The sequence below is a fragment of the Notechis scutatus genome, chromosome 1, assembly GCF_049901735.1.
Source record: "Notechis scutatus isolate UNSWTSFEM ecotype Mainland chromosome 1, rNotScu1.2, whole genome shotgun sequence".
NCBI classification, from domain to species: domain Eukaryota; kingdom Metazoa; phylum Chordata; class Lepidosauria; order Squamata; family Elapidae; genus Notechis; species Notechis scutatus.
The window spans coordinates 250,721,530-250,745,723 of record NC_142009.1 but is presented as its reverse complement, the minus strand read 5'-3'; the positions used below and the strand labels follow the sequence as shown (position 1 = coordinate 250,745,723).

At 36.0% G+C, this 24,194-nt stretch overlaps 1 protein-coding gene across 6 annotated transcripts in view; it reads right to left on the bottom strand.

Annotated features, from left to right (window-relative positions):
- Positions 1–864: 864 nt before the first annotated feature.
- Positions 865–24,194, bottom strand: part of WT1 (WT1 transcription factor) — a 51,303-nt gene continuing 27,973 nt past the window's right edge. For 3 of the 6 annotated variants that reach the window (XM_087951039.1, XM_087951040.1, XM_087951043.1), the window contains 5 exons: positions 13,016–13,118; positions 12,158–12,308; positions 7,960–8,049; positions 4,865–4,957; positions 865–3,004 (listed from right to left, as the gene is read on the bottom strand). In XM_087951039.1, the coding sequence (XP_087807165.1) occupies positions 2,883–3,004; positions 4,865–4,957; positions 7,960–8,049; positions 12,158–12,308; positions 13,016–13,118 (559 nt within the window). In that variant the 3' untranslated portion in view covers positions 865–2,882. The remainder of the gene's footprint in view (positions 3,005–4,864; positions 4,958–7,959; positions 8,050–12,157; positions 12,309–13,015; positions 13,119–24,194) is intronic. The other 3 variants (XM_026664633.2, XM_087951042.1, XM_087951041.1) reach the window with 3 other exon arrangements.

Here is a 24,194-nt window from a genome sequence, read left to right as displayed (position 1 = left end):
CAAATTAAAGCCATATGCCCAAGCATATCTTAGCTGCTTGGTAAAATCCAATGTTTGGTTGCAAATATATTTTCTGCTCATTTTTATACTTTACTACCAACAGCAAGAATATTCATGTCATCAAATTACTATGTAAAACATAGTTATCATGTACTTGTATCAAGATAAATATGTAGGTTGGAATGTTGGCCAAAGTTGTTTGGGGTAATGGAAATTATAGTTTCCTGTCTATCTAAATATCTAATAAGTGGGGTTTGCATTGAATGCTCTCCATAAAAATGACTAGGAGATCTTGATCTATGCGTTATTTCTAAATTAAACTATAATTAAGAAATGTTACTAGGATAAAACTCACAGTACATTAATTTTTCATGTGATAGCATGGCTCCACTAGAAGAATTTTGTAATAAAAATGTATTTATGATTAACAATATACTGTAGAGCGCACCTCCAGTTTTGTAAGGATTGTAGAATGAGGTTATGATTTTACAGGGAATAAACTGAGATGCCTACCCTGGCATAGCTACATTAAGTTTGCACTGAAAGTATTGAAATCTGTTCCAAAATAGCAGAAATAATTCACTGAAGGCAAATGAAACCAATACAAGTGTGGTTTTGGGGTCTTTTTCTTAAAGAAGTGTCTGGGGGGAAAAGTGAAGTTCTACAACATAATATGAAATGTGATACTGTTGTCAGTACAATTCCCCAGTGAGAAGGATAGATTGTGGTCAAGACCTAAACAGGTTAACTAGTGGTCACTCTGATTTTCCTTTATATACAAAAGAAGTCAACACTATTGAAGAAATTTAAAACCTAATATGCCATGAAATAAGACATCTGTTGGACTCTTATTTGTTTCTTTTTAAATGGGCTTTATTTGAAAGCTCAGTGAACAACAAAGGTACATTCTTTATGGTATTCATATTTTTCAGGAATTTCTGATTCCTGACAAATCTCATGTTTATTTGCTTTCTAAATTTAATTATTTAAAAGCAAATACATTACTTGATATATATATATTTATAGATAGAGATATATACACCATTTGAATCAATTAATAGTAAATAATAAACCTCAAATCCTGAAATAATATATTTCCTCACACTGGGCATTTTTAAATTTTATTTTTGGGTTTCTTGCACATATAGTTGTAAATGAGGTTCAAGTCACTTAAGAGCTATTTGTTTAAGCTTAAGAGCCATATGTTAATGGAAAATCTGGACCAGCCTCTTAAGTTCAATTTTAATTTTATACAACTTGCTAGCCATATAACCAGCATGGCTGCATGGTAAAGAAGTCCTAAATTTCTATAATTACATGACCATATGTTGTGCAAGGACCTATTCTCAAATTAGACCAGCTTCACAATACAAAAAAAAATCATACAATTTTTCTACATGACAGCTATTTATAAAAATCAGTCAACTTCGGTGCAAGAATCTCATTGTTAGTACAAAAAATATTGAATCCTTTGATATCATCAAATTTGGAAAAGGCATTCTGTTACATCAAAGAATAGTAGTACTATTCAACAGAGCACTTTTATGTATATTGACTCTCATTGTCTGTCCAATTGAGTTCAGTGGTTGTTATTTTTAGGACAAGATTGCATTGTCAACTTATTGAAAAGATTTCACATACATTGTCACTTTCTGCTTTTTTATCAGGGCAAAAAAGGAATGATAGATTGCATATATAAATGCAAATGTGATGGATAAGATATTTTAAAAATTCAGACATAGGGATAATCCCTCCTTAACTTTTAGAAATAAAGTCTGTATTATCTGTTGCTCTTCCACAAGCAGGTTCTAGAAAATCTCTTTCAGCGCCTTGGTTTTCCAAAAATAAGATAAACTAAAAATTCATTGTTGTATCATTATCAGTCTTGGCATCATATAGGTGGCAGATCTTTTAGACCATGTTTACTGAATATACATAGGATCGTCATGGCAATTGGTCAGGAATAATACATAATCAGGATTTGCACACAATATATGAATGCATGACTATGTGTATTAGGCTGTCCCCATATGACAGGGAATCCTGCAAAGGCAAAATTCCCAATTACACAGAGAAAGAATACACATATATAGTATAAGCTTATCATCTCTATGATGGTAAATAACCATGTACAGATCAAGATGTTAACAGCATGCACAATCTGACTTATACATACACAAACACATGCACACATGCACACACAGAAGCATACACACAACAAATATTCAATGGAGTTTGAAAGGGCCTCGCATGATAGGCAATTCGCCTTATATATCCTCTACCTTCAATGTAATGATACGTGGGAACCTCACACAAAAATTGTGAGATGCAACATTTCAGTGCACAGTGGGAGATGCAATTATCCTCACCTCTCAGATGTGTTGTTTATATCTATTTATCTATATAAAAATATTACATCCATAGTTCTGAGAATTGCAAGTGAGGATTTGGATTAGTTCGCTTATGTAAAAATTCTCTAAAGAGAATAAAATTGTGCTGCCTTGGATAATGTGGAGGTTATTAATCTGACTATATATTGTACAAGACTGCAGCATGAATTGACGTTTGCATATACCATTCATGATGTATGAGTATGACTGAGCACTGTGACAAATTTCAAGTAAAAAACAAGTACAAAATCTTCTGAAGGAAAGAACAAATATACATAAACTAGAGTCTATAGCAAAATTTAAAGTGTAACCTAGCCAATGTAGTTATATAATAATGTTACAAATTTAAACCATTTGAGGTTTGGAATGGAAAATTCCAAAGTCCAAGCTGAAGGCATCTGAAGATTTCCTTACGAGCAAAGAGATGATAGTTGAAAATGTTTGCAACAGTTCATAGTATTCCATCTGGGTTGTGCAAAAAGTATGAAACATCTAAAGGGTAAGTTGAAGTTTAGTCATGTTCCTGTTGTGCATATTATGATGACGGACCAATTCATCAGAACGAGCAAATTTCTTTTGGCAGCTGGGCCACCGACAGCTGAAAGGTTTTTCACCTGTTAACAAAATGTACAGTTATACATTATCATCATAATCCTTCTACATACTATTGCCTTATCCCCTCCTAGAACTTTGGTTAAACAGCAATAGCACTTAGACTTATATACTACTGCATAATGCTTTACAGCACTCTCGAAGTGGTTTACTTAGATATATGTCAACTGATTGCCCCTATCTTGTTACCAAACTTGCAAGGATAGAAACCTTGAACTGATCAGAATCGAACTCCTGGCTGTGGGCAGAGTTAGCATGTAACATTGCATTCTAACCACTGCACCATCACAGCTTAGTGTTGAAGTAGATGCCTACCTTTTGATAATAGGGTGCTTCATTAAGCTCATGTTCAACTTTTCAAAGATTCCAATCTCTCGGTTTTTATTGCTTTTAAATAAAAATGTGTTCTATATGTTTGCAAAATTTTCATACAGAGAGCTTCCAGTATATATCCTATGTAGAAGGTGCTCAGTAGATTATTTTCTCAGTTAACCCTTCCACTACTTTTAGATTTATAAAAGGATGTTCTCTTTAAGTATTATATCTATTCATGGTTTGAACATTTTTATTATTTTATATATTATATTATACATACATTTATATTTGTATAATATATATTTACAAAAGATAATAATATAATATATTATAATACTATAACCCCTTTTGACTGAGAATAGTCAAGTTTCATAAGGTTGCTTAAAGGAAAAATAGCCAGTAAGGTTTTACATTACTTTTTATGGTACTACCATAGCCTCTTGAAAGTTTGCAATAATAATAATAATAATATATGTACATTTAGCAACAGGGATTCAATTCCCTGTTTAAACCCTCAGTTGAATAAATCTGTGGTCCAGAGATCAGGGTGGTTAGATAAAGTCTCCGCCCTGAATCTGTACCAGCATCTGTGTAGATAACCTTGCCCCTTTGCAAGCAGACAAAGCTTACCTCCCTCTGGGTGAAAAGTGCACAGCAGACCCAGGCGGAGGTAGAGGTGTTCCCAATGTGCCACCCACTCCATCCTAACTTTCGCAGCTCGCTTGTGGCCGCACCAAACAAGCACCCACATGGGGCGTTGGGAATCACCTGCCATCCCCATCTCCTATGCCTCTTCCTCCACCTGCTGCCAGTGCTGCTGCACAAGCCCCCCGCGAGCCTCCTTTGAGTCAGGCAGACACACAACACATCTGGATCACCTGTCTTCTCCCCCCTCCCTCTGCCTCCATGCTTGGACTTATCAGTATTTGTGCTGTGCTAAAGGGTCGGTGAGCTGAAGCTACTGGCGATGCTGTCAGCCCCCATGTGCTTGCCGCCACTTGTGCTGGCCACGCCCATCCCCCAGGCTTATTTTCAAGCTAGGGCTTTTATTAGTCCCCCTCCGAAAAATCAGGCTAGGGCTTGTTTTCAGGGTGGGCCTTATTTTCAGGGAAACACAGTAAGATTTAGGTCTGTGTGTCCTATTTAGAATGTTGGCTAGAAGTTGCAGCCTCAAATTAAGTTGAGTTAAAAAGACAAATAGGGCAACTGTAAACTCTGTCACTGGAATTTAATCCTTCTGCCAAAGGATAATAGTCATGATTCTTGGTTTTGCTCTAAGTTAGGTGTGTCCAACCTTGGCAACTTTAAGACTTGAGGATATCAACTCTCAGAATTCCCAAGGCTGGCTGGAGAATTCTGGGAGTTGAAGTCTACAAGTCTTAAAGTTGCCAAAGTTAAATACCCCCCCCCATCCTAAGCATTATTTTCTTTTAATAGCTAAGACATATAAATATCACATATGCCTAGAATAATTTCATAGAAATATCATAATTTCACTTTAAATAAAATAAATAAGAATATATAAATGGGAAAAAAAGTATACGCACTTGTTTTACCTGTATGAGTCCTGGTGTGAGTCTTCAGATGATCAGATCGGGAGAACTTTCTCTGACAGGTTTTACACTGGAAAGGTTTGACTCCTAAATACATAAAATAAATCTATTCTTGTATTCTAAAACCTTCACAGGGATATAAGAATAATCAGTTCTTCTGAATTTCAAAAACATAGACTTTTACTTTTATTTGACAATTGCCATTTCCCCTCCCCCTCCCCAACTACAAACCTTCCCTTCTCTAGTCGCATTAATCAAGCAACTCAACTATCTGACCTTTCTCAGCCTCCTTGTCCTTTTAAACTCCATTTAGTGCTTTTACCATGCCTTGGTTTCTGGCAAAAAATGGAAGCATTAATTCACTTTGGAGTGAAAAAACTTGAAAAATTGGAAATAAGAAACATCACGTGATTGTGGTTGTTATTTCTCAATTCACTTTGAAACTGTCCTTTAATAATGTGCACTTTTTTTTCCATTTCAGTTCAGTACAGTATTCTTCACATATCCAAGCGCTTTTTTAAAAATTTACACATGGTGTGCTTTTTTTAAAAAAAAGGAATCTGAGTTTATTTAGAAGATTCTTTAAAAATTAACTGTGTACGTAATATCTATCACGATATTCCTTTCACCTCTCTTCTAAGATTACTTACAGTTGTCCATAAAGGAGCTCCAAATCTCTTGTTAGTATACTATTTAATTTAGTCACTCTAAAATATGAGCAGCCATATAAGTATGATGAAATAAATAATAAAGTATTCCTAATCTGTACATATCTATGCAAGCATGTCATTGCATAGATATATTTTCTCATTATTTCTTAAAATATCAGGTTTTTTTTAAAAAAAAATACTAAGGCTGAAGTCATATTAGTTACCTAAACCCTATTCAACTTGAATGACTTTTATTTCTATTTGAACAATTAGCTGTTGATCCATCTTTATTGAAACTATATACAACTTTCAAAATATGTGTTTGAAACAAACTCTCAGTCCTATAAGGTAGACCAGAGTGAGAAACTGATGCCAATTGTCCTACTTTTATTACAGTGACCATAGTATCAGTGTCACGTTAATTCAGAATATGCTTTCCCTCCTCCCTTTTTTAATCTTCTTGAGAATTAGGGAAATGACAGCCCTTATTCATGACTTCCTTGGGCTTAAGGTACATTTATATTTGTTGCTTTGATAATGAATCTTCCCTCTCTCCCTCAAAGTCACTCTCTATACCCCTTACACAAGCACAAGAGCTTTTCTTTCATTAGACTGCAGTGCAAAAAGTAAGCTGTAAAACATGAAGTATGTTTGTTTATACTGTCCAATGTATTTGGATTAGGACTGATGACCTGAGTTAGAATACATTGAATAACTCTAGTTACTTCACAAAGTAATGGTGGGACTGCAAGGAACTGATGCAACCTTTGTAATTCTTCTGTAAGATGGCGGCACCAGAATAGGACTTTTTGTAAGGATTCAGTGATTCCAATTCATGAAGTTTGACAACGTCTCTGCAGACTCCAAACATACATAGGAAATTGGTGGGATTATGGTGTGTGATGTAGAGCAGAAGTCTCCACCCCCAGTCCATGGAGCAGCACCGGTCTGCAGCATGCCAGAAACAGGTCCGCACAAACAAGTGAAGTCCCATCCACGGGATTGCAGTCAGAATGCAAAACCACACACCTTCCAGTCCATGGAAAAACCTCTGACCACAGACAAGTGCCCTGGCACCCAAAAGATTGGGAGCCACTGGTGAAGAGTGACAGGACTGGGATGTGTTCAGCACTATTTTATTTTGGAAAGATAAATGTATTAAAATTGAGATAAAACTGTGCTTGCATGCTTTAGGAACTCTGGGAGTCTTCCTATCCCTAGTGTTTTGATTTGAATGTTGCCTTTGTGGGCAATATTACTGAAAAGTCACTGATGTTCTTTTAAGGAATATCAGAAATGAAGACTGGCTGGCTTTTATTACGCTTTTGCTTACGCTCTGTTGCTGCTTTTGTTGCCACCTCAGGAAGCCCAGCGATGCATTGCGAAGCTGTCACCTCATCCTAAGAAGCCCCAGCTGGCTCAGCCCAGCCCCTTTCACTGTCCTGCACTCTAAAACCCCCTCTTATCCTGAACTCTGCCATCCGAGCTGACCATCTTCCTCCCACTAATGATGAGTTATGCCAGGCCTGGTCCTTCACGAGGCAACTTCTAGCTATATGAGGCCATCTTCCTCAAGTCTCAAGAGGCAATCACTATGTCAGACCTGGAGAAAAAAGCATCACGTGGCCAGCATTGCCTTGCAAAGGATCAGGCTGGGTATGCTTGCTCAGCTGCAGTAGAAAAGAAGACTACAAAGGTCAGCTAGAGTGACAAGGGCCACAGAGAGCAGGAGGGCAAAGATGGGGAAAAGATAGGTGGCTGGAGAAAAATTGCAGCATCCTGAGGTCGTAAGTGCGGGTGGACTGCCAAGCACACAAATTTTGATCACATGACCATGAGGCACTGTAACATTAAGTCCCTTCATTCAGCACTGCCATAACTTTGAACGGTTGCTAAAGCAATAGTCATAAGTTGAGAATCACCAGTATCATTTATAATTAAAATTATTGAACGTCTTAAGATTTGTTAAGTAGTTATTACTTCAATAACTACTGTGTGAAGTTATTACTTCAACTATCAAGGAATATAATCAATATACTTCCCCACATTATTTATCCAGCATAGGGAAAGAATTACTTCCCAGCATTTCAGGCCAAAAGGTTAGTTTCCAGGATCACCTATGCTCAGCAGATATGTTTATAAATAATCAAATTATGACATCTCACTACATCTAAGGCACAAACGCTTTTCCCAAGATACAGTCTAACTGATCTATACTAACATTACTATATTTTAAGGGGCATATAAATAATCACAACCTAAGTTCAGCACTGCTTCTTTGTAGTATATTTCTGAACTTATACAAACACATAAAAGGTCATAGTCCCAGCCTTTACTGCTCTTAAAAGCAAAAAAAAAATTACAACTCCATTTCACATATCCTTGATAAGAGAAACTGCAAATTGCAACAAATGTCAAAAGCTCAGATATGCAACAAACCTGTATGTCGCCTTTGGTGCCTTTTGAGTTGATCTGAACGAGAGAATCTTCGTTCACAGTCCTTAAAGTCACACTGATACGGTTTTTCTCCTTAAAAAAAAAACAAATTTATTTGAAAGAAGTAAATAGCATTGTAGGCATTAAATAAAACCTCAATTAACACATTACAAGAACTGTCACATGTAATATAGAAATAGTGCAATGGATTATCTTTAGAGAAAAGATAATATAAGTATTAATTTTTTAAAAAAAGAAATGATGTTTCCACTTTCTAACTTAAAAATAAATGGTCGGAATTGTGTAAACCATTTATTGTGCCAAGGCCTAGGCTCCGAGTGTGTGAAAAAAAGATGGTGTTAGTAATTGAGATTTATTTGATGCATCCTTTTTATATTTCTGTTTATTTTATTTAGTTTTTACTGTTTTTAGATTGCTATGGGGCTTTTAACTATTATATTGTATGTTGCCCAGAGTCACATTTTTGTGAAATCAGTGGCTATAGAAATATACTAAATAAAACAAATGAATTGTTTTAATATTTTAACTGCTTATTGTTAACTGCCAAAGTCATTCACTAAGATGAGCATCTAAAAATAAATAAATATTTGTAAGAGACAGAATAGGTTATTCAGGCAACAGTTAAAATCCATGCATTTGCAATCAAATAATTCCAGTGCTAGAATGTGTATATGGAACAATGAATACTTGTGACAAAGAATCAGCCCTGAAAAAATAGCCAAATGTTCAGGAAGGGAATTGAACATTGTTTAGAGAAGAGAATCATGAGAATCTTGTTTAATTGCTTTGGGGTTATAATAAAGAAACGCCTTTTTTATAGACACTTGTTTATTAATTAAGGCAAAGATATGCTTTTTCATATAAGTTTTTAAAGAAACAACAGATTGTTCAGTCCTATTTATAACTTCTGTGGATAAACATTCTAAACACTAATTAAGAAAAATCACATAGTAAGTCCCTAGCTAAGTTATGAGGTGTCCCTAGCCTGATCACCTGCTCTTTTCATCCTTAGTGTATATCAATACATGGAAAATTGAGCTTCACAGCGAATTCCTCCATTAGCTTAGCTGATCCAAAATCTGAAGCAGCATTAAGTCCAGCAACAGAAAGTTTTTACAAAATGTGTTTTTTTCATTCAAGTTATAGTTCTGGAAGTTGTAGCAGGATCTGAAAATTTGGCATCCCTAGCAAATTATCCAGGGGTGGGATTCAAAATTTTTAACAACCGGTTCTGTGGGCGTGGCTTAGGTGGTGGGTGTGGCTGGGTGGTCATGTGACTGGGTGGACATGGCTTGGTGGTCATGTTTTTGGCTGGGTGTGGCCAACTCAATATCACTCACATCGAGGCACGCATCTCCTCGCCTGGCCTCTCATGACTGTGGGGATGCTGCAACAGTTGTAAGTGTGAAAAATGGTCATAAGTAACTTTGAATGGTCACTCCACACAAGCAAAGTACCAGCAAAGGAGGGGGGAAAAAACTCCAGAGACGTTCCTGAGACAGGAAGTCTAGCCCTGCCAAGAATGTAATAAGGGTTAATGGAGAGGCAGTTTCTGTAAGCAACAACAGAATGTTTCCCTCCTGCCTTCCTTACAATATTAGGCCAGTAATTTCTTCTAACAACCGGTTCTCTGAACTGCTTAGAATATTAACAACCGGTTCTACCGAATAGGTGCAAACTGGTAGAATCCCACCCCTGAAATTATCTCAATACTGTAGAACCCAAGCAAGGTAATGAGCATTAGGTTTGTGGTTTAGCGTGTTTTTAAGAGTTAAATGTGTTGTTATTTTTCCTCATAAGTAGTTACTAGTCTATGGTCTCAGCAGACAGTGAACTCACGACAACCTTGGCTGATCTTAGAAGCTAAGCAAGGTCAGTCCTAGTTGGACTTGGATGAAGAAACTGCCTGGGAATTTCAGGATTGTTGCCTAAACCCTTTCCATAATACTGCCAAGAAAATTGCATTGATGTAGTTAGGCTTAACTTAGGCATTTATGCTTTTAACCTAGTTCCCTATCTTGGATGATCAGAAACAATTGCATTATAATGCCACCATCTTTGTTGTGGACCGTATTGAGATGTAATCCACTAATATATATAAACCAAATTCTAATTAAAATTGTAGTTACAATATATCTGGAGAAACCCGAGTGAGAGAATCTGAGCTCTTAACAGCAAATCAGCTCTGGAGTAAAGCCAACAAAGAAATTTCAGTCTGTATAAAATGAGTTGAGTAGGTTCAAAATTTAGTTTTGTATAAAGGAAATCAGAAAGAAAGTTACTATTGTTTAACTTGCATCCTTCACGGCCATTTTTCTATTTCTTCGAAGAGTTGTTTTAACTTTTTTTAAAAAAAACTCCATTAATATAAATATTGTTACTTAATGGAATTATTATTTTCAGCACAGATAATCTGTTACAAAAACTTTATCTTCAAAGTGATGAGTTATTGTATTCAGTTTGCTTACAACTGAGTTTTGCTGGGAAGAAAAAGTTCATTGAAACTAAGTATCACTTTGTGTGTTTAAAAAAAATCCTCCAGTCATACATCACTTGCAAACTAATAAATCAGTGTTGCTACTACATATTAATAATGGGCAAAAGTGGGTGCAATATTATTGATAAAGATTTTTAAAAATATATTATTTTGGGTGTTCCAAGAAAAGAGTACTTTTTTATATCTGGGTCAACAGTACTAATATTAGGAGTGGACTTAGTAAACAACCATAATGGTAACAGAGATATCAGCAAAATTTCTGCTGAAACAGTGATAAGCACTGATACAAATTCCAACTTTGTGCATCAGAGTTCCACAGATAGTAACACTATGCAAAATAACTATTTTCAGGAAGTGTAATGAATCAGTTGTTTTATAAGGAAAATCTTATGACTCACTCACTCCTTTTTTCTTCTTCTTTTTTTTAAAATTAATTGCTATTCAGCTGCTCCATTTCTCTGCCCAATAAAATTTGAAGCTACATTTTAAGAACCATACACTATGAGAACCCACAAGAAAATATTATTCACTCATTTAGAAGGATACCCTTCTTTTAAAAAAAATCCTGAGGTATCAACAAGACTGGTCACTAGATGTGTTATGATGCACACTTCTGTGAATTACAGTTCACTTCACCGCAATCTGTAAAATTATGGTTTAAAACATGTGCCATATCTTTTTGTAACATTCAAATGTAAAATTATAGGTAGTCCTCAAATTGCAACCACAACTGAGCCCCAAATTTCCATTGCTAAGCAAGACAGTTGCTAAGTGAGTTTTGCCCCATTTTACAACCTTTCTTCCCTCAGTTGCTAACTGAATCTTACACTTAACATGGTTGTTAAGCGTCTCGAACGCTTAACGTGGTTGTTAAGTGAATCCGGCTTCCCCATTGACTTTGTACATTATAAGGTCACAAAAGGGTAATCACATGACTGAGGACAGTGCAACTGTCATAAATACATGCCCGTTGTCAAGCTGTTGTGGTTCGCCAGCAGCAGGTGCAGATGGCAGAGGTCTCTGGCAGCGAGGACGAAAGGGAACCAGTCAGGGAGTCTGTCAAGGACTTGGATGAGGGTCCTGTGTCTGATGCAGGGATGGGGCCAGGACTATTGGAGAGTGGGGTGCTGCCTTCAGAGCTTTTAGAATCTGGCAGCAGTGAAGCAAAGGACCCCGGGGAGCCTGTGCCCAGAGCATGTATGCGCACGGCTGCTCAAAGGAGAGAGCAGTTGAAGCAGCAAGGGCGACTCGGGAGTAAGGCTGGAAGGTGATGGTCCCTCCCATAAGGGATAAAAACCAGCCCTCGGGAATGTGCTCTTTGCAGGAAGCAAATAAGTTCTTTAGACTCTGAGTCCTCGTTGAAGCCCTGCGAACTCCCATTTGTTTTTGAAACTTCTGTCAGTCGATATTTATCAGTAATTAGACTTCTGTTCTTGGCAGTCTTTTACAACCTTGAAAGGACTTGCTTTTATCTTGGACAATTAGGTTTAAATGACTCTTGGCTGGGAATGCATTAAAAAAGGTTTGCTTTTATACACAGTTTGTGTTTGTTTAATTTGAACAAGGCTTGGGTCAGAACACAAGCATCCAAATTTTGATCAGGTGACCAAAGGGGAGTGCTGCAATGGTCATGTGCAAATTTGTCACAAATCACTTTTTTCAGTGTTCCAGGAAGATACTTACCAGTGTGTTTTCTACCATGCATCTGTAAATGAGACAGTTTAAAATATCGTTTGTTACAGCCAGGATACACACACATGAAAGGTCGCTTTTCATTTGTGTCGCCTGCTGATCTAACAATTGTTGGAGCCACTCCAGACATCCGCCGCATATCCTATGATGGCATAAAAAGGAAGGTTTTACATACAATATATGGGCTCGTCAGAGAACTGTAAAAACTATAGTGCAGTGGTATCCAACCTTGGCAACTTTAAGACTTGTGGACTTCAACTCCCACACTTCCCTAGACAGGATGGCTAGCTGGGGAATTCTGGGTGTTGAAGTCCACAAGTCTTAAAGTTGCCAAGGTTGGGGGGAGGGAAATCACCCCTCACCCCTACTATACTGCAACAAGACCTCCTACAGACATTTAAGTTTCTCCAAAATATAAGTAGTATCAGATCCTGAAATTGTTACTTTGTTTCATGTCATAAAGGAAATTGTAAACAGTTTACTACAATCCCAAAGGCTGTATTAGCATTTCACAAGAGAAAATGCTTGATCCTTCATTTTTCCTTCACATTACTTTTCTGCTTGCAGGAAAGCCCTCCCAGTATTGGACTACAACAACACCCATAAATCTCCATCATGATTTTTATTCAATGTTGTTTGGCAATCATGGGAATTGTAACTCAATATATCTGGAAGATTTCTCAGCAAAAAGGAGCAAATTAGAATGTCAGCAATAGATAAACATTTTCCATTTAGTTATTATATAGTGAACACTATATTCTAATAAAAAGAAAATATAGTGTTTTCTTGCTATTATCAAAGCAGCCAGGTAATTAGTCCAAAATTATATACTTTCCTTAATATACTCACTTGAATTCCTCTAAACACTCCATGGGTATGTATTCTGTATTGGGCCCCACAGCTGTATAACATCGGGGCTGCGTGATTATCACTTTCATATCCTGTCCCATGGCTGAAAATAAAAAGAGGTCAAAGGTTGGAAATTAAACTTAATTATAAATCACATTAGAAAAATGTTTGTATTATTTCTTCTTCATTTATGCTAAAACAGTTTCAAAGCATTTCAACAGTTTTAAAGTTCAAACTTCCTATGCAGAAAGATACCCTGATTTTGCTAATAACTTGGGCTGCAAAGAAAGATGGTAAGTTTTGTTCACCTATACTTGCAGTGCAGTGGTGGGATTCAAATTTTTTTACTACCGGTTCTGTGGGTGTGGCTTGGTGGGCGTGAAAGGGAAAGGATACTGTAAAATCTCCAGTCAGAGGTGGTATTTACCGGTTCTCCAAACTACTCAAAATTTCCACTACCGGTTCTCCAGAACTGGTCAGGACCTACTGATTACCAGTTCTATTACAGTGACCATATGTCCTTTATTATAAAGTATGGTCTGTATGAGATGAGCAGACTGAACTCAAGGGCGGGATCAAACACATCATCAGTCTTGAGTCCTTTCATGTTCACAAGATAACTACATCCAGCCTACCTTGAGTTCCACTGACTCTTTTCCACCACCCCAATTTGACCATTAATAGTTCAGATTCTTGTAAAACATTTAAGCTTGATGTTCATTTGAACTGCTTGGATTTCCTGATTTTTCCCACTTAACACAGTCCTTTATTTCAGAAAGCTATCCTTTAGTTTTATTTATTTTTCAACAACTCACTTTTGTCCTTCATTTTGGTCATTTACTTGCATTGTATAAATCGCACCACTTTGTGCACCATTTTTCACATTCATATGAAAAACATGGACATTGAATTGTCTTTAAAATATTTTAGATATTTTTATTAGAATGTGTGTTTTTGTAAAGTATTTTTGCTTTTGTTTTTGTAATTTTCCTTCATTAAGGAAATTTATAGATATAAACAATTATTTTTTTTAATCTTTATTAACCTCTTTCAGCCTTGCCCCCTTTCAGGTTTGTCTTTTATTTTTTCCAAGAAAATATGACTTTGGTAACTTATATTTTAACAATTGAGTACTGAAACTTTAAAAAATATAGTAGAGCCACAAAAAAAGAAATGCTGCATATGTGCAGATTATTTATCAGCTAAATGCCAAATTGGTAATTAAGAATATCTTTGGAATTAGCAAAATGCCTCAGGTTTCACATTAAGTGCAGGGGTTTTTTGTCAGCACCTCATGACTCAGATATAAACAGATAGGACAGAGAAAGTGATGACATTTACAAGAAGAGCAGAACTTGTAGCCACAGGATAGGATTACAAATCAGTGTTCTAACTATTTTATTCATACATCAGCTTAGAAGATGCATTGTGGCTTAACCTTTAGCCAAATCAACAAACAAAGGGAACAATTCCCTGTAGAAATCAAAGATCTCTTTTACTTCCAGTAAGGCAACAATTACACCAAACTATTTTATTTTACTTTTGAAATTTTAAATCCAGAAATCTTTTTAACATTATTAATATGTGTTCTGCAATGCTCCCAAAATTTCAAATAACCATGATCATTATAACAATTTATGATGACCTAAGTCTAGGACCATTATAAGGTAGTAAATAAAACAAAACATTGGAGGGCATTGAGATGGACAGCAGATAAACAGCATTGAAACTATGGGACACTTTGCATTAGTGCTTCATTTTCATTCCTGCTGCTGCCTAGTATTTTGCTACAATTTGGATTAGAAGGGACTTGAACTCTGAAAATGAAAGGTTTCCTTGTTGAGGAAACAAGGATAAAATGTAAATGTTGTGGATGTCCCTGTGGTTGCCATGGTAAAATAACACATATAGTACTGTTTCAGTATCCCTAGAAATTGAATAGACTATTGAAATCCTATGGAATACTGAAATGTTGAAGCCCCATTGGCAAACATGTTTTTCATATGAGATCCTAGAATAGTTTTCTCATAAATGTTTTACTCAAGGTAAAACATTATGCCTTAACATCCCTATGTCAAGCTATTTACCTTCCATCTAAGAGTCTATAGAGATTCTTGATCATCCAGGTCATGGTTGCCCCAAAGATGTTTTCAAAAGGTAAATGAACTATCTTGGGTTGGGGTTCTTTTTTCCTCTTGAGAACGTTTAAAAAAAACATTTTTCAAGTTTTGTGGATGAAAAGGGAACTGAAGAAGCTGAGAGAACTGAAGAAGATTTTTTGGATGAGAAGCGAAATGTTCTCAAGAAAAAAATCAAGAAAGCTCAGTTGCCTTTTGAAAAGCACTTTGGGGACGTCCATCTGAGGCTGAACACTATTCTGCAGAAGTGTACCTTTGGCATGGTCATACCCTCAGGGATCACCTTGCTAGCCTACATATCTCTTTCATTTTTCTTCTATCACATTGAACTGCAAATAGTTGAGGTGCACTTTTTTCTTCAACTAAAACTCAAAGTCTCTTTTCAATTACATATGATTTACCTGATATAATCACAGATAAGCCAAGAATTTTAAGTGCCAAACATATACTTTAAATATCAGGTTTGGCTTATTTGCAGATGGGCTTATACCAGAGGTGGTATTCAGCAGGTTCTGACCAGTTCTGGAGAACCAGTAGCGGAAATTTTGAGTAGTTCGGAGAACCGGCAAATACCACCTCTGACTGGAGATTTTACAATATCCTTCCCCTGCCACTCCCACCAAGCCACACCCACAGAACCAGTAATAAAAAAATTTGAATCCCACCACTGGGCTTATACATGTGTATGTACAGCATAAGAATTATTTACCCCCAAATGAGATCAGCACTTTGGGTTCAAATGGGGTTTGGTTCATTTGAGTTGCAGCCTCATAGGATGGCATATTGTTGAAATTACGGAACTAGGTGAAGAGTTAAACTTTTATTCAATCAAGTTTGTTAAGTTGGTTCAGCATATGGCTTTTGGTCATGCAGAGCTCCTCCTTAACTAGGAACTATGTGAATTTTCCATAATCTTAACTGAGAAACCTTAGATTTTGCTAAAGCATTAAGCTCTGATATACCCCAAATTCTATTGTTGACAGTCACAAATGACAAAGTAGAACCATTTTATTTTTACATTGTTATCTACAGCTTGTCAAAAATCTACTATAGGGAATAGAACGGACATCTTAATCCATTATCTTTATCTTTAATATTAGCCAGACAGCTGTCTAAATCTCACATAGATGAGGGGCAGGGCAGTGACATGGGGACCTTATAATCCTTCATAAGGTAGGAAGAATCCACCACTGATGTCTATTCCAGATAAACAGAATTGGATAAGATTTATGGAGTTGAATTTGTCTTAGACATATCAGTTGATTTAATAATTTCCACAGCCAAACTCTCCATTGAAAAGTAAGAAGTGAACAATGACTCTATGTGTAAGTAACAATTAACAATTTGCACTAAATCAGTCTAAGTGTTCCATCTTAAATAAACTTTTTAGAGACATCACCAATTTATTTAGCTTGTACAATGAAGTATATGTAAGTCATGGTTAAAGACTCATAAAAAAGAAACTGATTAAGTGCCAGAAAAAAATATTTTTATAATGCTAATATAACATGCTCCCAGTTTTGATATTTAGCGCCAAGTGAAAAGGAGAAGGAAGGAAAGCAAGAAAGCAAGAAGGGGGGAGAGAGAGAGAGAGAGAGAGAGAGAGGGAGGGAGGGAGGGAGGGAGGGAGGGAGGGAGGGAAGGAAGGAAGGAAGGAAGGAAGGAAGGAAGGAAGGAAGGAAGGAAGGAAGGAAGAAATTATATAAGATGTATACTTCATGTCCTAGCAATCAATGAATATACAACAAGAAAACTTAAAACAATATCTGAAAAATGTCAAATAAAGGCTATTTAGCTATCTGAAAATCCCTTAAAAACCTTTCAAATCAAGGCAGAAGGTATTAAAATTATTAATTAATCATAATGTTATATAGTGTGTATATGACTGGTAAAACAGAATATTTTGTGTGATGAAAAACAGAGCAGCTCTGAAGATTCACTTTAGTGTGGTTTTTAAAAAAATGTTGAAAGATTAATTTCTGAAAAGTATGAAACTTTCAATTACTTCATTACACCACTATTATTTTGTTACACTGGCAAATTTCATATGATTCATAGCCTACATTCCCAAGTTAATAAAGCTACACTAAGCATTTCTGAAGAATACAGTGACAAGTTAGCAAACATCAGCATGAAATATGAATACAGAACAATTCATCATAATCAGACTTGAATGTTTTAAAAATAGTTGGGGGTGGGAAGAGTTTACATAGAACAGACCCTGCATTAAGCTATAGCATTTTAAAGAAGAAATTGGCATGCTTGCATATAGAAATAGCCAAAAAATGTGAGGCACAGGAAAAATGCCATTTGCATTTAGAAACAAATGGAAAGGAGTTTAATGTTACCAGCTTACTTAATATATTTCTTATTGGAATACCAAAAATATCCATCATATATGTGTGTGTGTGTGTGTGTGTGTGTGTGTGTGTAGGTCTAGGTGTGTTCGGGTCTTTTCCCGTGTAAGATTAAGAGTATCTTGGTGACTTTTCGGTGAGATCCCACCGCAAAAGCACAAAGCTGAAAGCACCAGCCTGAAGATGGCAAGTGGGACCTCATCGAAACGTTGCCAAGATGCTCTCAATCTTACACGGAGAAAGACCCGAACATGCCAAGACCTGCATACCTGCACCCGTGAAAATCTACAAACACACACACACACACACACACACACACACACACATATATAGATAGATAGATAGATAGATAGATAGATAGATAGATAGATAGATAGATAGAAAGATAGATAGATAGATAGATAGAGAGATAGAGAGATAGAGAGAGATAGAGAGAGACAGACAGAGACAGAGACAGAGACAGAGACAGAGACAGAGACAGAGACAGACAGACAGACAGACAGACAGACATACATACATACATACATACATACATACATATATATATATATATATATATATATATATATATATATATATATATATATATATATATATATATCCGTGTTTCTCATATAATAAGGCCGGGTCTTTTTTTTTTTTTTTGAGCCCCAAAAATGGCTAGGCCGTCTTTTTCAGGGTGACTTAATTCCCCCTGCATCTTCAGGTGGGCGGGCAGCGACAGCTTGGATGTTGACCTCGGCGTTGGTGGGGCACTTCGTTAAGGGGTCAATGCAGGCAGCACCATATCCAAGTGTGCAACAAAAGTATATCTCTCCTAACAGCAAGCCCCCACCATTCCCCCATTTCCGCATGTTTTAATATAGGCCTTAATTTGGGGAGGGGGAGAGTTTGAATTTCTTCATGCCTGTAAAACATTCTGGGACTTCCTATTGGGGAGGTCAATATTGTTGGAGAAACAGGGTAAGATATATATATATATATATATATATATATATATATATATATATATATATATATATATATATATATATATATATATATATATATATATATATATGCAGTATTCAGCTTTGTTCGGGTATTTTCCCACGTCATTATAGTTGTGCTTTTAAAGTTGTAGCAACATTTCAGCAGAATCTCATCTGCCATCATCAGGCTTCTGTATTGTGTTTGTGAGTCAGACTTTCACAGCTGCTTCTGTTTTAAATTTGGTGCTAGCCTACTGCTGTGCCAGAATGGTTTTTTCTTCATCCTGATTGGTTGGGAGTCTTGGTCTGTGTTTATTGGTCTTGGAGTTTGCTGTGTTCTGCTTGATTGGTGTTTCTAATATCTTCTGTCTGTTTTGTAGCTTTTTGGGGGTCTTGATTGGCTGGCAACATTGTGTTTCCTGTATTGGAGGCTTTAGTGCGACTTGGCTCTGAGTAAATGGACAGCTATCATTTATTAGGAAGCTAGGTTTCATCTGGGTGCCTGGTTGGGGTGTGTTTGAGCTGGAGGTATCGGGGGAGTCTGTTTGTGCCCAGGTGTTGCCTGGCTTGTGGTGTGGAGATTTTTTTGTTTGTGAGTGCAGGCTTCCAAATAATTGACAGTCTGGTGGAGTCATCTCTTCTATTCATACTTTCAGGTCTTTTTTCAATCTCTATGGCTTCTCTGATAATTCTGTAGCTGGGGTTTTCTATAGTGGCTAGGGTTTTGGTACCATTGAAGTAGATGCTATGACCTGTGGCTTTCATGTGTTGGACTAGTGAGGAAGTGTGTTCCAGCTTTTTTACTGCATTTTTGTGTTCATCCAGGCGGGTAGAATAATAATTTTCCATTGCCTTCTTCTTAGGGTTGAGAAAAGGTGTCTGGCCCAAGGTCACCCAGCTAGCTTCATACATAAGGTAGGATCAGAAATCAATGTATTCTGATTTCTAACCTAATACCTTAACCACTACACCAGACTTTAATGAATAGCTTGCTTAAAACTTTACTGTTATTAAAAGTAATTAATCATATTTTAAATAAATAAATAAAGAAAGAAAGGCAATTATAAAGAACAGAAATTCCATTTATAAAAATATATAAATGTATTTGCAGCTGGATCTTTATTATGCCTAGTTTCTTTTGATGGGCAGCACAGAGGAGAAGTTGATTAATATGGTGGTTTATGAGAAATATAATGAATAACAATCTATGGGTGGGAAATTTCTCTGAGAATAGCAAATTGCTTTCAGTTGTTTGACTACTGCTGAGAAAGTTGCTTAGCTACCATTAGCTTTTAAGACACTGGCCAAAAATCTTTTGTTTTGGAAGAGTTTTTGTTTTGTTTTGAATATACATGGTTATTAAAATACATTCGATAAATGACAAATAATAAGGATTTGTACATATATTTCTGTCAAAAACAGAGGTTTAATGCAATTGATTTAAATTAGAGCTGCAAACATTACTTAATATCCAGAATAGCTGGCATTTTACAGAACTGGTGTCTGCTTAGTGTTTCCTCAGTTCTCCATCATGCATCACAAGTATTTATTTCTTCGTTGTAAATTGGACTGTTCCAATGGCAATCTACCATCCCAACAATTGATCGGAATTGTACTGCTATTCATTTTTAAAACAAATGTCTGAAAAAAGATGCCTTTGGGTCTATAAGAGGGTCATGAGGCATATATATTAGACATATAGTGTGCAAAAATTATGGCAGCAAAAAGGTAGTGAAAACTGTATTTTCTGCTTTCAACTATCCATATTTTGTAGGCCATTTGCAGACACAGATATCCACCAAGTAGGGAAAGACTTTTAAAACACAATTTATGTGTAAGAAGATCTTTATTAAGCCATATATGAAAAAAGTGAGCAAGTATATAAAAGATGTCAATTCTGGAGGGGGGGAAATATTTCAGTCTAAAGAAAGATGCCAATGTTCAAAAGCTACTTTAAAAAGAAAAATACCTGAAACACTGAACACCTAGGAGTCCTTGATAAGCTGTTGATCAATGTCTTTTAAAAGATGTACATCTTTGCAAACTAGCTTATGACAATGACAAATGAAATTGAAGGCATTGTATAACTCTTTTCACCAGAGAGCTATTTTGGCATATATTACAGGCAAAGAGATTATATCTAACACCAATTTTTCACAAATGCTATAATCTTGGCATATGCCAAAATATTTAAATTTGCTTCTCCAAAGATAGTTAATCTTGATTTAATCTTCTGCCTTTTTCCCATCCAGATAGCCCAGGTGTCATCCACACTAATTGTCAGTATTTACAGATTCTGGAATACCATTTATTTTCTCCATTGCATTTAAATTCTTTTATTTAATACAAGAGACACAGATCTTTGAAAAACAATTATCTTCCTTTAATGTAAAAATGTTGAATACCCTGCAGAACTAATACAGGGATTATATGTAACTGTCAGTACTTTCTTTCTGTTTAGTTGTTCTAAAAGGATAATAAATCAAATCTTCATAGTGCATGTGCTCTGTAAAAGATAGCAAGAATGTATGAACAGCAGCATTATATTGTTCATGGGTGTGCGCAGAGGGAGGAGGGAGGGAGGTGCAATGCAGTGTTATTATCAAAGCCATGATTGAAAGTGGCACTGCAAAATGGTTCCATTTACCAGATTTTGACCCCCTGAAAATGCCAGTGGCACTGTCACAACTCAAAAAACGCTGATTGAATGGTATCAGGAGACTTGCCAACATCTAGCACAAAGACGATTTGACTTGGATAATTCCCAGCAAACTGCTCATTGTGAAACAGCCAACCACATGGTCTTCCCTTTTTTCTCCATCAAAATTTAAATATATAAACAATAAAAACTAGATGTGTATAATGCCCAAAACCATAGTTGGCTTAACAATGATTTCCCAAATAAGCTGCAATTGGATGACTTCATAAAACTCTAAGTTAATTTGGGAACAAGTCACACTCATTATTTATTACAATTATGTTAATCAGAACAGTCGTTCATATCTTTATCACTGTATGGTTACAATATTATGCTCTACATGAAACTGTCTCTGAATACCAATCTAAGTAGTTTATTGATGACTGGCATTTGTTACCATTAGCATGTTACACTATACTTCAGGCCCTACGCTGAGTTTCTATTGGCTCTGGGTATAATTGAGAGTGCATGTTTTTATTTAAAAATCCCTATATGAGTTGGCAAAATATCAATCTTTTTCAGCTGTCTGATTTAGTAGTGAGAATCCTGGCTACTGCAACATAAAATCTGAAGCTTGCAGACACTTCTTTTCAATATGTCCTATCTCTTAAATTTCATCAGACTGCCAACCCCCCCCCCCACGCCCCCAACTGTTGGCTTTCCAAAAGCTGTTAAATCATATTGTTTCAGAATACCTATAGCAATTCCTATAGGAATTATAAAGTCTAAAGAAGAGAAGAATTAGATATGATAGCAGTAAGATGATCAAAGCCCTGGAGACTAAAACATATGAAGAAGGGCTGCAGGATTTGGGTTTGGCTAGTCTAAAGAAAAGAAGAATTAGGGGTGACATGATAGCAGTATCCCAGCATTTGAGGGGCTGCCACAAAGAAGAGAGGGCCAAGTCATTATCCAAATACCAGAGGGCAGGACAAGAAACAATGGTTGGAAACTAATCAAAGAGAAAAGCAATCTGAAATTAAGCAGAAACTTCCTAACAGTGAGAACAATTAATCAGTGGAACAGCTTGCCTTCAGAAATCCTGGGTGCTCCATCATGGGACGTTTTTAAGAAGAGACTGGACAACCATTTGTCTGAAATAGTATAGTTTCCCCTGCTTGAATGGGGGGTGGACTAGAACAGGGGTCTTCAAACTTGGGAAATTTAAGACTTGTGGACTTCAACTCCTAGAATTCCTCCTCCAGTCATGTTAGCTCAGGAATTCTGGGAGTTGAAGTCCACAAGTCTTAAACTTCCCAAGTTTGAAGACCCTTGGAGTAGAAGACCTCCAAGGTCCCTCCCTCCAGTTCTATTCTATTATATTTGTGGTGGTGATTATGATCTATGTTTCTTACTGTTATTTATGTTAGTGTTTTATTTATCATCTATTTTTATGTATTGTATTATTATAATTTACATCTGTTTTGAGCTGCTACCAAGTCCAGTTGATTACAGGGAGTACAAACTTGTAATGAGGAAATAAATAAATACTCCTTCTTTCAGAAGAATACTCCCAAAATACTTACGAAGAGTATACATTCATATCATGGCTTAGCTCAAACATCTGAAAGTTGAGAAAGAGTAATTTTTCTCATTGCTTGCTTGATTGCTTGGGGACAACTGACCATGGAAGTAAGTTTTCTTTTACCCACGTTTCCTATTTCTTTTTTATTTTTAAAAGATGTCTAACAATTATTGTATATTTGTTTATTCTAAAGCAATTTCTCTATATTTGGAAAAAAATATCAACAAATCAACTAAGCACTGTCAGAAGAAGCAAAATAAAACTATGCCATTTAAAACAGAGGTAGTGGAAAGAGACAAAAAGCAGTGGAAACACTTACAAAGAAAGAGTTACATGCTATTAATTTCAATAGGAGGAAGCCAAATCTTGGGACTGGAATCTTGGTCCATATGAATTTTCATGTTTTCATAAATTACAGTGTTGAACTTTCTGCTCTTTAACTAATATTTTCAACATTTACCAACATTTACCAATTAATGTTGAACTAATTTAGAATGCCAAATTACAAAATAGAATGGAATGGAATGGGAGGGGAGGGGAAGGGAAGGGAAGGGAGAAGAGAAATCTTTACTAATTAAATCATTTGACCATATCGACTATATAAAACTGATACAAAAATACAAATGAGAAAACAATAATAAATTGTCACCCTTCAGATAACTCCAATCTAATCTAAATATTCTGTCCTGTTCTAAATGACCTTTGAAATAAAGAACTGCAATCTTACCGTACTAGTGATATGCAGGTTCATTTATTGCAGAAAGTAAGACTTTTTCTCCTGGGTGCTCCAGTATTTTTTAGCTTTTAAATAAAAATCTAAGTAAGCAGATCTTTCTATAGAGTACAGTTTGCAGTCAAGAAGGATATATATCCAATTTCTTCAGTGACTGGTGCTCCTCAAATGCCCAATCTTTCTTCAAATGGAACTCCATGAAACCTCCCATATCTTACCATGGAGTCCAGTTGTTCGAAACGAGTTTAGGAAAAGCTCTTCTGTGATGTTGAAGCATGTAAGTTGCTAAACACTTTTACAACTAGGAGGATTTCTCTTACTTGAAGATAAATACTAAAAATGTGGACAAAACATTGCCATAAAAATATTTATAATATAACTCAGAGTATTTTTTTTAAAGTTATCATTTCTACAGTATATTTGCCAGCATGCATTTATTTTGATTAAGCTTCCTTTTGGAATTGCACATTTCTTTTATAAAAATCTGCTCCATATAATTTTGAAACATTTTGGAGTTTTGTATTTTAACTTTTTAAAATAAAAATAAAATATTTCAAAACAAAAAATCTCCTCCATCTTAATACACTGCCTAGAATAAAATTGTATTATCTTTCTGCTGACAATTATCTTTGCAATGACCTTCATTTTCCCATCTGGTCCAAACTTCATAAAAGAAGAAAGACTACTATCCAGAACAGCTCCCACATACAGTCCTCAAATATTTCACCTATCATGCAGCTTCCTCAAAAAGAACTTC